General features: G+C 35.9%; 1 protein-coding gene across 5 annotated transcripts in view; it reads left to right on the top strand.

Annotated features, from left to right (window-relative positions):
- The window catches only part of LOC145277584 (uncharacterized), a 121,999-nt gene extending 105,529 nt beyond the window's left edge, over nucleotides 1-16,470 (top strand). For all 5 annotated transcript variants that reach the window (XM_080129092.1, XM_080129094.1, XM_080129093.1 and 2 more), the window contains 2 exons: nucleotides 10,226-10,321; nucleotides 13,437-16,470. In XM_080129092.1, the coding sequence (XP_079985218.1) occupies nucleotides 10,226-10,321; nucleotides 13,437-13,633 (293 nt within the window). In that variant the 3' untranslated portion in view covers nucleotides 13,634-16,470. The remainder of the gene's footprint in view (nucleotides 1-10,225; nucleotides 10,322-13,436) is intronic.
- Nucleotides 16,471-17,210: the final 740 nt, after the last annotated feature.

Raw genomic sequence — 17,210 nt, 5'->3', positions numbered from 1 at the left:
TTCAGGAGAGATGTGGTTGAGGATTGCGCAACCTTTGCCTTACAATTACACGCGCAACCATCCTTACAGGGAGTACCCATTGTCTTTCGAGACTGAACGGATGCGTATTTGCACCATGTCATGGCTGACAGGATAGAGACCAATCTAAATGACGAGTTCACTTCAACATTCCATATAGGTTTCTTAGTTCAAGTGAAAGATTTTCAAAGTATTATTTTTCCACGTTCGAAAAGTTGGACCTAAAGAAGGTCGGCGTTTACATTGATTGAAACGTTGTGGGAATAACATAAAAGATGAGAAGGATAGTTCGAATAATCAAAATTATTAATTTTCACGTCAACCTCCACCCCCCACAACCATAATGTTATTTTCTATCATCTTTGTTACAAGTCAACATTTGAAATAATGTTTTTTTTCTATTTATTGATTTCATCGTGTATTTAAATAAAAAGCGAAGGTGAGCTCCGTTGCCCCCAATAACACATCATACAAAATGCCAACCAGCTGTTCAAATGAAAAAATACACACAAACAGGTGCGTCACTAAAAACATAAAAATCTCTATCTCTACTAAGGAACTTTGTGCGTGTGTGGAAGTGTGAGTTCGCTCCCTATGGATTCGAAAACGGCTGAGCCCATTTTTATGAAATTTCACACAAAGGTACCTTATGTGACTGCCAGTGTTCTTAGATAGGTTTTGTACCAGAATGTTTTCGATAATCGAAATAATCTGATGAAAGAAGGAACAGGCGATTCGAATCAAAGTTAACAACTTATACAGCCTAACATTTATTACCACACAAGCCGAAAGATTCGGCATATAAAATCAACAGTAGGTTCTTTGATATGACAGGGGCGCGTTCAAAATTAATGTTTCTGTACAGAGTACACTTGGAGCAGGTACTTGACTTCTGCATTTTTAAACTTTAATTCAAGCCATTATATATATATATATAAAAAATTATACAATCAACAGTAGGTTTTCTACAGTGCAATGTAAACTACAATGTATTGTGGACTAACTCACTGCAAGAGACATGTGAAGCTTCCTCCTGGTGCACAGTAATGAGTCCCCAACTAGAGCAGGAAATCAATCGATTTGATTGAAAAATGGGCGATTTTGATGGCAATAAAAATATTGGAGTGTAAAATATTCGTTAATCATCATTCAATACCGGTTAAAGCCGGGTATCCCTGCGCGTGGAATATAAAGTATACGTTTCATCTTCTACAGTACTTTATAAACCAGACATGTCTTGGTGTTTCTTCAGTTTAATGGGTTTTCAAATAAATACCTTTCAGATGAAAACATTATTACGTACTTGCGTGTCATATCGAAATTGATATAAATTCCTAAATTAATCCGACAGAACAATAATTATGAGTAAAAATAAAATCTATAAAATTTTACAGTTTTATTGTATGTTTTAATGTGGAAGAATCTTTACAATCCAGGGGAGGTAGTTGAAATTTTTACTTATCTACCTAAAAATTTTTACTTATCTTCCTTGCTTTCAATTAAAATCCGCCATTGCACAATATAAAATGACGGACCGCTAGTAACTATAATTTTTTGTAAAATAATAGAACTAGCACGTTTTCTACTGGATCAATGTTCGTAATCTTTGGAATTTATACAAATTTTTACATAACACGTATGTATGTAATAGTTGTTTTGTTTGTTTGTTTGTTTTTACCTGAAATTCATTTATTAAAAATCCCATTAAAATGCAGAAGCCTTTATTTTATATATATATATATATATACTGTTTGTATTTACCCTGCAGTGCTCAGATGGGAAGATCATAGGAAAATAATTTAAAATATAGTTTGGTTAACATTTTTTACTAGAAGTTGTAAACGTTTGTTTTAGTTTCAATAAATAGCCAATAAAAATAATTTCATTTATATTAAATAAAGTTATGCATAGGCAAGAAACACATACGAGATATAATATATCTATTTTGTAATATATTAAGAAAACGGTCGCAGAAAATGAAGAACAAAACACTTTTATAAAAAACAATGAAAAGATTTATTTAATTACTTATTGCGTTTGGTATAAATTAAATAATTATTGTATTTTAAAATATTGATTAAAGTACATAGTCATATACAAACTCATGAGAAACCTCAATACTGGAAGTTAATCGAAGCGAACAAAACATCTTTAGTCGAATGGAAAATACTTAGGAAGGCTAAAACATATTGTTCATTAATTTCGCCCTGTTATCTATGTTTAGCGGAGAAACATGAGATTATTAGTTTTAATGATCGTAAAATATTATTAAATGTAAAAGTACAATCGGCTATAAACTACCAACACTTTGGTGGTTACGCTTTAAATAAGATGTAAAAAAACGAACAGCGATCACCTCATAGTAGTAATAGTACAATTTATAACCCCTGAGTCCCAATATCTTAATTAAAATATAGGATAAATGAGACGAACTTCTATGCATGTACTGTACTAGAAAGACATATGCCAGTTGGCAAAAAGACGGCGGACGGAACTCTAGTGCCAAAACGTTAAGTATTTTTTTAAACTAATCCTAAATGTTTTTTTATGTTATCTTGTTTTTAAACTTGTTTTTCGTGTTTTATTTATGTATTTGGTCTGTATTCTCCTGTCTTATCCGTCACCCCCCTTGCTACAAAGTAAACGATAAAAACAAACAAAATGCCGGCAACTAACGAAAAAAAATGCCGGAAATTATTCTCTATTAGAGTAGATAAACTTAGGACTTTATAAAAAAAAAGTCAGAACTTTTTTAACAATAAAAAAATGTAAATTAAATATTTTACACATCCGAACGTAACGACTTTTATTCTATAAATAGATAGGCACTCGACCAAGTTATCCGGAAATAGAAATTTTCTTTCGCTCTAGAAAGACATATGCCAGCTACCAGTTGACAAAAAGACGGCGGACGGAACTCTAGTGCAAAAACGTTAAGTATTTTTTTTTAAAACTAATCCTAAATGTTTTTTATGTTACCTTGTTTTTAAACTTGTTTTTCGTGTTTTATTTATGTATTTTGTCTTTATTCTCCTGTCTTCTTGTCTGTCTTCTGTCTTATCCGTCACCCCCCTTGCTACAAAGTAAACGATAAAAACAAACAAAATGCCGGCAACTAACGAAAAAAAATGCCGGAAATTATTCTCTATTAGAGTAGATAAACTTAGGACTTTATAAAAAAAAAAGTTAGAACTTTTTTAACAATAAAAAAAAAATGCTTATGACCTCACTCAGATTGTTCGCGAACCCACCCGTGTGCCCGATACACCCGGTCAATATGCAAGCCTCTTAGACCTTTTTCTCTCAACTTCCCCTGAGCTATGTTCATGTTCCGTTCATTCTCCTCTAGGATCCTCCGACCACTCCGTCGTATCAGTTAAGATAAAAACGAAATGTAAGAAGCCCCCAGACGTACCCCTCCACCGTACTGTATACCGATACTCTATGGCTGACTGGGATAGCTTCCGTACATTCATATCTGATTTACCTCTGCACTCCATGTTTAAAAAGGAAGTGTCCTCTATAGTATCAGATCTGACCGAATGGTTAATTGTAGGCATATACCAATTCATACCATCTAAAAAATTCCAACAAAAACCTAACAGCCAGCCATGGTTCTCCCCAGAATGTGCTGTTGCTATCACGCACAGAAATCACTTTTTCCATAGCTACCAACGTAATAGATGCACTGAGACTAAAGCTGCTTTCAGGACTGCCAGCAACCACTGTAAAAGAGTAATAAAAAATGCAAGAGAGCTATATGCCCAGTCTGTTAAATCAAAGGTAGCTGATCAGCGGCTTGGATCCCACCAGTTTTGGCAAATAACAAATAGGATCCTGAACAGAAGTGTGCGTTCTATCCCAACCATTATCAATGGACCAGAGGTCATCTCGTCAGCGTCAGACAAGGCCAAACAATTTGCAAAGAACTTTGCAGCTAATTCTACCCTATGCGACGAAGGCCATCAACTCCCCATATTTCCTCCTATAACACAGAACAAGCTAGGTAACATACAAATATATGTGCATGAGGTCGCCAAGCAAATAAAGAACCTAGATTCCAGTAAAGCAACTGGCCCTGATGGCATCCCAATTATAGTGTTAAAAAAGCTTCAACCAGAACTTGCTCCCATACTTACGAAACTATTTAAGCGCTGCCTTAAGGAGAAGTGCTTTCCGACTCCCTGGAAGACCTCATCAGTTTGCCCTGTATTTAAGAATTCAGGTGATAAGTCATCTCCCTCTCAGTACAGACCAATAAGTCTCCTGTGTGTTATGAGTAAGTTGCTGGAATCCATATTAAATAGAGAAATAGTCAACCACCTCAGCAGGAATAACCTTCTTAGTGACACACAATATGGTTTCCGCTCTGCAAGATCTACCGCAGATGTGCTGACGGTTATATCCTACAGGATTAGTGAATCTCTTGACAAAGGCAATTTCCAGGGCAATTGCTCTTGACATATTAAAGGCCTTCGACAAGGTATGGCATAAGGGTCTACTTCACAAGATTTCCAGCTACGGTATAACTGGAAATGTTTTCTCAATCATTAAATATTTTTTCTCCGATAGGCTCATAAGAGTAGTGGTAGATGGACAAAAATCGGAGGCCTGCAATATAAATTTTGGAGTCCCTCAGGGGTCAATCCTGGGCCCAACTCTTCCTGATCTACATCAATGATCTCTCTAAACACATACTTAAATCATTCATTGACATCTATGCTGATGACACGACCATCTACGGCAACACATCAAAGGCTGTAAATGACAAAGTTCTCTCTGATTCTCTCTCCTCTGATCTCGAGCGTGTGGTTCAGTGGGAGAAGATGTGGCTGGTTACCTTTAATGCATCCAAAACCAAACTCCTATCCTTACATCATCAACGCTCTGATCCCCATCTGGCATCAATTGTGATGGATGGCTCTCGTCTGGGTGAGGCCCCGTGTTTTGACAAGCTTCTGGGTTTGTCCTTTACTCCTGATCTGAAATGGAACACGTACATCAAGTCTGTTGCCAAGGTCGCTGGAAAGATGGTGGGATCCTTCTACCGCTCCAGAAGATATCTCACTACTGATGCAATTCTCTATCTAAATAAAAGCCAAGTACGTCCAAGGATGGAATACTGTTGTCATATCTAGGCAGGAGCTGCTAAAAACAGCCTATCCTGCCTTGACAGAGTACAAAATAGACTTTGTGGCTTAGTGGGGGATGCCCTTTTCTCTATCCTGCAACCTCTCTCCCACAGAAGAGACGTTGCGAGCATATCCTTGTTTTATCGTTATTTCCATGGCAGGTGCTCGTCTAAACTCCAATCTCTAGTCCCCCCTCGCCAATCTTTCACGAAAAACACCCGTCTAGCTCAATCCACTGTGAAAAATTTCCCCCACTCTTTATCTGTGCCTAAATCAAAACGTGGATTCCATGAACAAAGCTTCTTTCTTATAACTACACGCCTGTAGAACTCTGTTCCGTCTGCCTGCTTCCCACCGGACTACAACTTGGATGTGTTCAAGTCCAACGTTAACAAATTCCTAATGAACCGCCCCCTTAAGTAAACACTTCATCAAATCTCCACACTAACGTAATGTACTTGCAATAACCCTTATCCCTGAGTGGCTTCCGGGCCTTGATAAGTGGTGATCACTGTGTAAAAAAAAAAAAGTTGAATTCTCTGAAATCAAGGGGTTCTTTCCTAGGGGCTAACATTTGATCTCTATATGAGATATATAGATATTGAATATTCCATTAAAGTTGTTTTATCTCTAACATACTGAGATAGTAAAGAAGACAAGAACATAATTTTCCTCTCCCCAATTGACCATTTTTAATACGTTATAGTATATCTTTCTTTTTATCTCTTGGTATTAGATTCCAGAATGAAAATTCATCTAGTCTGATGGAGTATCCAACTTTGTGCCGTTACTTGAGGTTACATCACTTGGAGAAGGTGCCCCATAACTCGTAAAAGCCAAAGTCGGTTAGCCATAGCCAGATCTTATTTGAGTTGCGAATAGTCTGTTATGTTGAATATTTAGTCAGGGTTTACTTGTAGGGGAACGTATACTCATGTCATGTTATCCTGACAAACACCTGTACGGAGAGACCTTAGTATAGATAGTGATTCACGTTTTTGTATTAATATATAATGAAAATTGTCACGTGAAATGAACAACCAATTTTTTGTGACAACAACGAAAAGATTTGTTTAATTACTTAGACTGCCTAGAATGGATGGAAAAATGTTAGAAAGTGTCTAAATGAAGAAAGGAATGATGGAAAGTTCTTTGGTATCCAAAAAGTTTGTTAGCAGTTATTTTCGGGTAAAGATACTCGATGCTTGAACGTCCAGTGGACGAGAGTGAGAGTGAGGAAAAGAACGGGCATATTTCCTTGTTGCTTTCAAGGTTATCTTTGTGTAACGTTACACATGTTTATACACGTAGACCCAACACGTTGTAGCAGAGTATGTCGCGAGGAACATAGGGCAAGAAATAACTCTACTTTTTTTTTGTTTGTTTTTTGTTGTTGATTTTTTTTATTCATTTTTTTTCTTTGCACATGTACATGTTGGATACATATTAATGAGGGGAGTTAGAGAGAGGAGAGACATTTGTGAGAGATACAATTATACAGTTCTGTAGATTCTTGACATAGATTAGACTACTGAGAGAGGGTGATCCGTTCTTATAATACAGAAGAGGGGACAGTCATTACTTACGATAGAGAGGGGGACACATTACTTGGATGAGTTATACAAAGTTCATTAATAACGAGGATTTCACATTACCTTCAAATTGGTAGAATGATGACACGAAGACGGCAGTTAAAAAAATATGAGATGTTCTTTTATTCCATTTGACCGGTCGAAATGATGATCACATCCAGGAATTCAAAGTCGACTACATGATTAAAGGTTTTCCCTTCGCTTCTAAAGGGGACCCTCCTCTGACTGGCTTTGCTGACTTTCTCTTCCCGACTGACCCAACTTCCTTCTTCTTATACTGAACTATTGAGAATTCATTTCTGCCATGACATCATACGTGATCGACCCACGTGGCCTAAACATGCGTGGTTCGGCACGTTTCCAAACCATTTCTGCAGACAAAGAATTCTAACTCCTATTTTTTCCTAACCTATTTTCCAATATGTTTAAAAATTGCATTGTTCATTATTTTCTAGTTGACCTTATTTAATTCAGTTTTCATAAAAAGAATTAAACAATTAAAATTCCTTTTACAACAACATATCTAAACTATTTCATGTGAAACTGAACAATGCTAAATTCCATTTCTGAACCTTGCTTACAAAGTTCGAATCTCGGTCTATCCTAATCACATTTTCACTTATCTAATGTTTTTCTTACAAGAAAAGGGGAACCATTCTTATAACAGACATTTATTTCTCGTTAACTTTTCTCGTTGACTTCTCGCTACGGTCGTGATGCCACTCACCTCTCTAACGTGCTCGTTCTCTCTCTAACGTGATCTCTCCCCTTTTCATAATTTTTTTTTCTTTTTTCTTACCGTGACGTCATTTCCCACAAGGCTCGGTATTTGTATGTAGCCGCCATACGCCCTCTGTTACATTTGCTGACCGACCGTGATTCCCAAAGCAACTGAAGAAGCTCTTCAGAGTATAGATGAAATCAATGCGTCATGCAAACTGATTGGTCAGTGGGTAATTAAATCATCTAACAGGGAATTTTGTCTAAAAGAGAAAATAAATGTGTATTTATTATTGCTCCAAAATACTGTTTTGGGGGGAATCGCGGTCGGTCAGCTAGGCTTCAAACTCTATCCCATGGACGAACGATTGTACCCCTCTGCCTGTTTTACAAGTATTTTAATGGTAAGTGCTCCGAATAACTTCAAGCTGTTGTACCCTCTCGACGTAAATAACCCCGACAAGCCCGACAAGCAGCTAAATCCCACCCCTACACAGTAGAGATCTCTAAATGTCTGTAAGTCTTCTACTCTAGTAGTTTCTGCCCCTAGAACTGCAAGACTTTGGAATCCCCTTCCAGGTCTCAGCTTCCCTGACTGTAATGACATGCAGAATGTAAACATATCTTAGTGTTCAACCCTTTGCAAATTATGTCCTAGACAGTAGCTACCTACATCAAAGTAGCACTTTACCTTGTTTGGGGTGAAAATGCAGAAAATAATAATAAAAAAAAATTTCAAGAACTGCCCACCTGTGAAACTGTTCCACTGTTCTGCTTCCCAGTTGATTACAACATAGTAGCCTTCAAATCTAATGTAAACAAGTTCTTGCTGAGCCGTCCCCATAAATAATCAAACTCTACCCAATTTACAATATTAACGATTACTACGCTATCACCTTACATTCATTAACCCTTATCCTCGAGTAGCCTTCGGGTCTTGATAAGTGGTGACTTCATAGTAAAAAAATCTAATAGTTTTATTAATGCAGAAATTATTGGCACCAGATCAGATAATGAGAACAATCTACCTGTAAAAAGTTCAGTGCGAAATTACATATATAATTTCTCAAGTTCGGTAATTGCATTTGAAGAAGGCTGAAGGTTGCATTGGCCGAATATTTATGGATATAACAGCCTGAAGGTCGTCGTTTAAATCGGTTGGAACCTTGTGAAAATAACATCCAAGATGAGAATAGTAGTTCGAAAAATCCAAATTATCAATCTTCACCTCAAATTCGAACCATGAATTTATTAAGCACTTTCTTGAAAAAATACACTGTGAAATAATGTTTTATATAGTAATAGAATATTACTCGTCCCAGGACGGGTAAAATTAATTCCTCAGAACAATGTTGCACTATTTTTATGTCCGTTTTATGAAGATAAATATCAAGATATTAAGATACTAAACCTTATCTCTACAATCCGTATTCCAATTTTTCTCAAAACCCATCACATTATTTCTAGAAAACGTCTCAAATTTAAGGAGCCTTAAGTTGACCTTGAAATTCAGAGAATATTGCTTAATTAGTATTAAATGCTACCGGATCAAATTTAATGCAAATCAGATATATTTGAATCCTCCTTTTTAAAAAGACTAAAATGCGTGGAACATTTATTGATTCTAAAACCTATCCAAAATCGCAAAAATCGTAGTTGTCTAAATTTTCGCGAATTGCAACCCTTTTCTTCTTCGCATAACATTATATTAAACTAAATATAGTCCACGTTACGTCTAGCACAAGGACGTAGCCAGGAAGGACCAAAGGAGGTCCAAACTTTCGTAGCAAAAATTTTACGAAATGTTTCTTTTACTTCGTTTTATTAAAGTTTTGTTTCTTAGTTTTTATTATAATTACTGCAATCTAAATATTGCAATTAATGTTTCTTGAATGTTCTTATAACATGGAATTTAAATATGTTGATTGATTTATGAAATTTTATATATGATTACTTTGTCAAATTACTCAACCTGATTAATAAATGCAATTTTTGGGTTGTCCTAATTGAAACTTTTCATGTTTCATAGTTTTGTGTTATGTCTTGGTACTTTTTGCTACATTTTTTTTTTTTTTTGTGTCATTAAATACTGACTATGAGATGTATGGAGCATAATGAAAACTGAACAAAACGTTTTCGTACAAAAAAAATGAAAATAAATTAGTAAATATTTTGAAAGAAACAGAAAATTAATCATGCAAAATTATTCTATAGGTATGTAAACTTTGAGGCGTTATTGTGAAATGGCAGGCAAAATCGATTATTATCAGGCAAATTATTAACAAGGCAAATGCCTGCCGATCTCTCTACTGGCGCTTTAAAATAGGGAATTCTCCGATGAGGAGTATCCAAAAAGGCACGGAGAGCATGGATGACTACGCTCTTGGTTTAGCAGCAGTTAGTTATTGTTGTAAGGGCCACAAATGAAAGAAACAACAAGTAGTGTAAAGTGTATGAAATATAATATGTATTTATCATAAAGAATACAGGAGCCACTAAAATGGTTTGAGAGGAACGTGTTCGTAGCATGCGGTTAAACATGGTATGAATGTCTCTATCTAGTTTCTGAAACCAGTGTTATTCATAGGATTTGTTGATTCCACTTGGTTCTCAAATAGGTGTGATTTGTCCCCCACAACAGTTATTATTGTATTAAAATTTATAATTATCGTTTAATTAGTTTAGAAGTGTAAATAGTAATTTATTGATCAGATGAGGCAATTAAATAAAAATGAATTTTTGCTATTTTGTTTTGTTTTTCAGACGAAGACGATGAAGATAACAGTAAGATGTGTTGCCTTTCCGGTTGTCTCATGGGAATTGTGGCCGGTTTTCTCTTCATAATCGTCGTCCCTTTAGGTTAGTATTGAACAAATCAGCTTATTTTTGTTCTTAACGTTGGCATAATCAAGCAAAATAATACCATTTTCATTACAATTACTCGTCAAGCCCTGGAATCTCCTGGGGTACTGTGCCCGCAATCGCCTGCAAAAACTGACAGTACTTTTACCTTGAAAAAGATTTCGTTACCTGATATTCATCTTCCTCTAACCGCAGAAAGACTATTTTTACGATCAGATTTTTTCGATTTTCGAAAATGATTTGCTGAGATTTTATTATTTCCCTTGGCCGGTGTAATGTAAAATATTCCTTTGCAAAAAGTCTTCTTTTTTATCTATTAGAGAGAAAGACTATTTTAAGATCGGATTTTTTCCATTTTCGATGCTTATCGGATGAATTTTATTACAAAACATATTTCAGAACACTGCCAGACATATAAATTATGTTTGTGTGAAATTTACAAAAGATAGGCTCAGCCGTTTCGGAATCTATAAGGAAGGAACTCATGCACACACAAAGTGACTTTTATATAATAGTAGAAATTCATTGATATAATACCTCTATCTCTACTATTATGTAAAAGTCACTTTGTGTGTGCGTGAGTTCTTGCTTTCCGACACGGCTGCGTCTATCTTTTGCAAATTTCACACAAAAGTAGTTTATATGTTTGACAGTGTTCTTAGATATGTTTTGTACAAAAATTCATCCGATAAATATCAATAAACGAAAAATCCAATCTTAAAAATAGTCTTTCACTCTTATAGAGAAAAAAGAATTTTTACGGGGAATATTTTACGTTACACCGATCAAGGGAAATAATAAAATCTCAACAACTCCTTTCTTCTTAAAAAGGAAAAAAAACAGATTTATTGTCATCTGGACCAGTCGTAGAGCATTCCACTACAGATGGAATGAACCCCTATTCAAGTCCGAGCGTACCTCACCATTTTATTTTATTTTTTTCTTATTTATGACTCCAACTTAGAATAAAAGAAGAGGTACCGTTTAAAATCGCCGCAAATCATTTCTTCGTTTGCATATTTTAAAACTAAACATTAATCAGAAGCGACTTTTCCAGTGTATTCATCGTCAAGCCCAAATATCAGCTGACGTGATGTTATAAGCAAACGATGTTGTAAGCAAACACAGACGGAATTTGGTGAACGACATTATCATTATTTTTATTTTATTTTATTTATTTATTTATTGAAAATAAGTCCACCGAGTAAATTATTCCTTGTAATATGAAATGATCAATAGAGAATTGATTCTATAATAATACATACGCAATCTGTATCATGTTTAAACGTATTGTACGACCGGGAAACGCCAGGCGGCCAGAAAATTATATATATAATCCTGTGGACCTTGTCTTGCGTGGAGGGAAGAAGTGTCTGCTTATATTGCATGTTAATGTTCTCATTTACGGCATATTAGCCCCTTTTAAGGGGTTTATAAAACCGAGGCATAAGGTAATTTTTATATCTTTTTCGTGTCTCTTGCTGTGTACTCGATTAGTTTGTGTCCCGACGTCAGTTCACCTGGAACAAAAGCTCTCTCTCATGCATAACAACCGACGCAAGTCTCATTTTTCTGGGCAATTGGGATTTTATTCAGTTTCACGGTCAAAGTCACGTCCCTGTTTCTGCATCATTATTAGGAAGGTGGGAATTTCTCTGTTGATTGATCTGCCATCCATCCCCATCTCTCTTCACTTCTATGAAAGGTCTTTCATCTTCTCGGAATCGCGACAAACTCTAGACTGTCGAACTGGAGACTGGAACTCTAAACTGTCTAGCAAACGCATGTGCGTCCCTATTTATTCCAAGGTGTGTATGTGAGGCGCGAGGCGGTAACCCTTAATAACCGGCTTACACTCAAAATGCACTGGCCTGCCTCGTGACCTCTTGCTGCAAGCAGGTGTACGCATTGTCAATCGAAAGTCAGTGGGTTCTATCTATGTCACCGGTAACCTTTTTTGACCCCTTTGCACTCAACTTGACACAAGCAAGTTGTGTTCAAACCAATACCGCGTTATTGACACAGTACTTGTTTGAATCGTGTCTTCAACGATCGGACGATTCCTTCTTTTAAAGGGGATGGCAAGTGAATTTATGGGCATGGCTCAGAGGCAAAGGAATGATGGTGAAGAGTTGTGTGTTTTCGATTCTAGCTGATAGCATCCAAATCATGTTTGGATCTCATTCCTATATATTAGCTTCAATATAATAATCGATAGAGAATTGTCTCTACCATATTAATAATAAATACGTAATCTGCATGAATTAAAATATCATATTTAAGTGTATCTTACGACTGCGCAATGCCGGGCGGCCTACTAGTATATATATATATATATATATATATATTATTTTATTACTTATTTATTTATTTTTTTTTTGCTGCTGCACTCCCCCCCCCCAAATAAGGCACAGTGCCACTTTGATGTAGAGGGCTACTATCGGAGGCATAAGTTGCAGGGATATTATGAAGGGAGTTGAGCAACAAGGTGTCTTTTCATATTACACTTGAACTTTTGCATGTCAGTACAGCCAGGGAAGCAGAGATCCGGGGAGTACTTCCAAAGTCTAGCAGTTCGAGAGAAGAAACTATTAGAGTAGACGGCTTTTAGGTATTTAAGTATCTCTACTGTGCAGGATGGGATTTTACTGCTAGTCGGGGGTATTTACGTCGAATGGGTAAAAGGGTTTGGAGTTTGTCGATATACTTGTAAAACAGGCATAAGGATGCCGCATTTCGTCGATGGGAGAGAGATTGGAATCTGGTTAGAACTATTAGGTTGGTGATTCTTTTTTTTAACCCTCTCTATGGGTATGAAAGACTAGTAGCAGATGCACAAGCCCAACGTGGCCTTGTAAATATATATGATACTCTCCAGCGTTAAGTGATTTTCGAACACGGTAGAGAGACCCCCCCCCCATCTTCTTCGCAGCAGCCTTGACAATGCCCGCAATGTATCTGTTTCAATGCATGTTCCCTGTTTATCTTTCGGCATTGAATTCAATTTGATATTTCCTGAATTTCTAAAACAGCACCTCCAGTCCAAATATCAAGTCATGTGTCACAACTGCATTTTACCTTACTTTTTTTTTTTTCTTGTTTTCTTTCGCAGGTTTTCTGTTTGTCGTCTACGGCCAAAATCATGATTCCCTGTTCTATCTCGTCATCGGAATATTCTTCCTGGCTTTACCCGTCATAGTTTTCGTAACCTTCGTAATATTCGTACAAATTCGGAACGAAATCCGGTCAGCAAGAGAATCGCAAAAAGCCGAATCCCTCAAACAGAACAACCAATCACCAACATCCTGAGAATTCACGTGACTTTGTGTAGAAAAACGCAGTTATCGTAAAATCATCATTTTCAACACATTTCCTTTGATCTCATCATACAGTGTAAATATTTCAGTCGACAACCACAACAACAACAAAAATAGGATACACACACAAGATATAAAAACTACGTATCAATCTCTAGAAAAGATGCAGCTAACAAAAATACCCAAAATGGGGAGAATTTAATAATTAATAAGATATCTCTTACATTTTTTATTCCTAGCTTATCAAAATGAAGACATAATTTGTGCACGAATATAACAATATAATATAAATCAGCGTTTACCTTCATTTTTACCTTCGGGAAACCCTTCTTATAATGGTGATGTCACAGGGAACTCTTATATGAAAAAAAATATTTACAATCTAATTTTTTATTTCTACTTCATAATGCAAGCAATTTAGGTAAAAAGAAAATGTCTTTCCTCACATTTATTGACAATTGGAAAAAAATGATGTTTAATCAGAATTGCACTTATAGCTTAAATTAAAAGTTTGTATGGTGTCACGAAATGAAGACTAGATATTCCAAAAATCATGTAATTTGATTAAGTAGGGTTTTTTTATTCAATAAAATCAAATTTTACTCGGCCCTGGCGAGGGCAATAAATTAGCGGCCATAGTAGAATGAAAGCGAGACCAGACAATTGAGAGGCCGACAACTGGGTTCTGTCATTTTTTTTTAATAATGTCGAAAAGACAACATAAACGTGCGTGGGAAAAGTCAAATTAATCACTGATTATCTCCACTTATTAATCTTTCCAGAAACAAATGTCTGTGACAATAAGTTATCGCCCAAAAAATAAAATTTGATTTTGTTAAAAAAATTATTTGATCAATTTTTGTGATTTTTAAAAATTTTTTTTACATATATCATCTTCATTCCGTGACAAGTAAGTACATGATAAAGGATTGGTCTTTCCTTTTGTTTATCGCCATAATTACAATTCTGAATAATCACACAAAATCAAAATATTTTTCAAACTACTTAAAACACATTTTTTCACCAAAAGACATCTTCTCATACATAGTGTATGTATAAGAAAATTAAGCCTGAAAATCAAAAGCTGAAAAATGCATTCACACATACATATAAAGGCATAATAATCTCTGCCTATATTTATCAGTATCTCTTGAAGGAACCATTTGCAAGTAATTAAGGAACCGTATGGTTCCGCGGTGCCCTTCTTGGGAGACCATGTTCTAAATACTAATGAAGGCTGGTAAGAAAATAATGTCGCTGTCTTGTGTTACGAATCAAGCTAATCTCAATCTTATTAATCGAAATATTGGGTTGGTAAAAAAAAATTATGTCGAGGTTTTTATCTCTCGTTTCAACTATTCATAGACCAAATTACACTTACGGGCAAACGTTTCGATTAATAAGCCTAAGAAAGTAATGACTTTTGCTTTTATTCTCTTGTGCATTATTTCGTTTAACTGTTTACTTTCTGATCGACAGCTTCAAACGCTTACAAATCAGCTCAACCATATTAATGAAGATATTAGGCTGGTACGAAAATAATGTCAATTTTGAACGTTAAGTCCAGGCGGGTTGAAACGGTTTCCTCCCAAGGAGGATGTGTCATGAGAATATTAAATTTATAAGCGGTTCCTTGACGCAGGTATATTTCGGTCAGGAGATCTGACGACATTAGGTGTCTTGCAATTCTTGTAGGGTCTTCCTACGTACAGCGCCTGGTATTCTTAAATTTTCACTCATCTGGTACTGACCAGGCTCGACGTTGCTTAACTTCAGTGATCTAATGAGAACCGGTGTGTTAACGTGATTGTGCCGTGTTTTTGTATAAAGTTAAGAAAATGTCTTTTGTTTTGACTTTCTTGTATATTAAACTTAGCCTCAATTATCAAATTGTTTGATTTGTACCATTCGCTTCAACTGTTTATAAATAAGTTTAAAGTCGACCAAATTGATCAAATTATTAGGTTTCATCATATCTAACATCAAATTCTTAGAAATCGGCTTAAATTCAAACATGTTAGAGTTTCTTTTTCCTAGTGTGCCGAGTCCCAAATCTCACGATCACGGAACGGTTGCCATTGGTTTATCTAGCCACGTGATTACTGATATAAAAGGTATGACTCATAAGCTTACTTCCTCTTTCCCGCCTTTTTGGCCTGATCACTTGAGACAATATGTTTACCAAAAATCTCTTGTTCGGCTTATTTTGTTTAGTCACCAAAGCAACAACAATCTTTTGTCCATTCTTCCTATTTTGCGTAGAGTATTTCCGGAACCAGCAACCATCTACTCTTGACCACACGATTAGTTCTGTTTGTATGGATATGCTTCCGACAAGGAATAACGTGGTAAAAAGCCGTAAGGTGGGGGGGGGGGAGCAAAACGCAGTGCTGCTCCAGTGGAAGAGACAAACTTGCATCTAAAAATAGACTGGACAGCCTCGTTGGCATAGGCTAGTTGCGGCGCCTCAGACAGTTGGCGATTAACTATACTATCCCAAAATGAGAATCCAAAGCTTAGGAGGTGCATTTTTCAAAACTATCCAAAAATATGTGCCACAATCTCTGTCGGACTGATTGTCGAGGGCGTATTCTCGACGAGTATTTAGGAGAAAGATTCATCAGACGACTTTCGCCGAAACGGAATCCGCTCTTTCTGTAAAGGTACCTTTAAGACACGATACTCCCAGTTATCACGATACATCCATACTAGTTATCTTCAACGTACCGCTCCGTCTGCTCACGTCTGCATGTGTAGGGAAGTTTTTGACATACTGTATATTTTGTATTACTTGTGAGTGCAAATAAATCCAGTTATATTTTTTATAAATGTGTTTTGTTCATTTTATCTGTTTGGTTTGTATGGGGCGATACAATTTCCGATTACAATAAAGAAATCACACGAAATAATACAACGACATCATGAAATTAACCACCTGCGCAACTAGTGATCCCTATTGAAAGGCTTCGTTAAATGGTATTGATTTACGTTCGTTTATATAGAAGACTGTCTTATATTTTGAGCGTTTCTCGACGTAAATGGGTTTTTTTCTTAGAAGAAGAATGAGATGAAAATGTAAATAAAGCAAAGTTATGTTTAAAAAAAATCAATTAACAATTTTTACACCAGCTTTTTATATAATTTTGCTCTCGAATAAAAGCTATAAAAACGTCATTGTTTTTGTACCTCAATGATAACGTAGGAAAAAAAAACCTAGTCTATGAATTAATTTTCTCTTGTGTAATAATGTACCAGACCGCAGACGCGCTTATGGTGGCTATACGCAAATGCCGAGCAGTGTGCGAAATGACGTCACGGTAAGGAAAAAGAAAAAAGACTATAAAAAGGAGAGAGAGCATGTTAGAGAAGACGATCACGTTAGAGACGGGATGACGTCACGGCCGTAATGAGAAGTCACGCGTAGCGAGAGAATGATATATATATATATATATATATATATATATATAAAATTATTTTTTTACTATAATAATTATTAAATACCTACAGACACTAGTGTTTCATCCTTTCGGGAATCTTCAGTGCAGAGTGTCACGATTAATATCAGTCGA

This window comes from Euprymna scolopes, chromosome 6, assembly GCF_053919585.1.
Source record: "Euprymna scolopes isolate OS-2025 chromosome 6, ASM5391958v1, whole genome shotgun sequence".
Classification (NCBI taxonomy): Eukaryota; Metazoa; Mollusca; class Cephalopoda; order Sepiida; family Sepiolidae; genus Euprymna; species Euprymna scolopes.
Note: the sequence above shows the minus strand (reverse complement) of the source record. Positions and strands in the feature narration are given on the sequence as shown.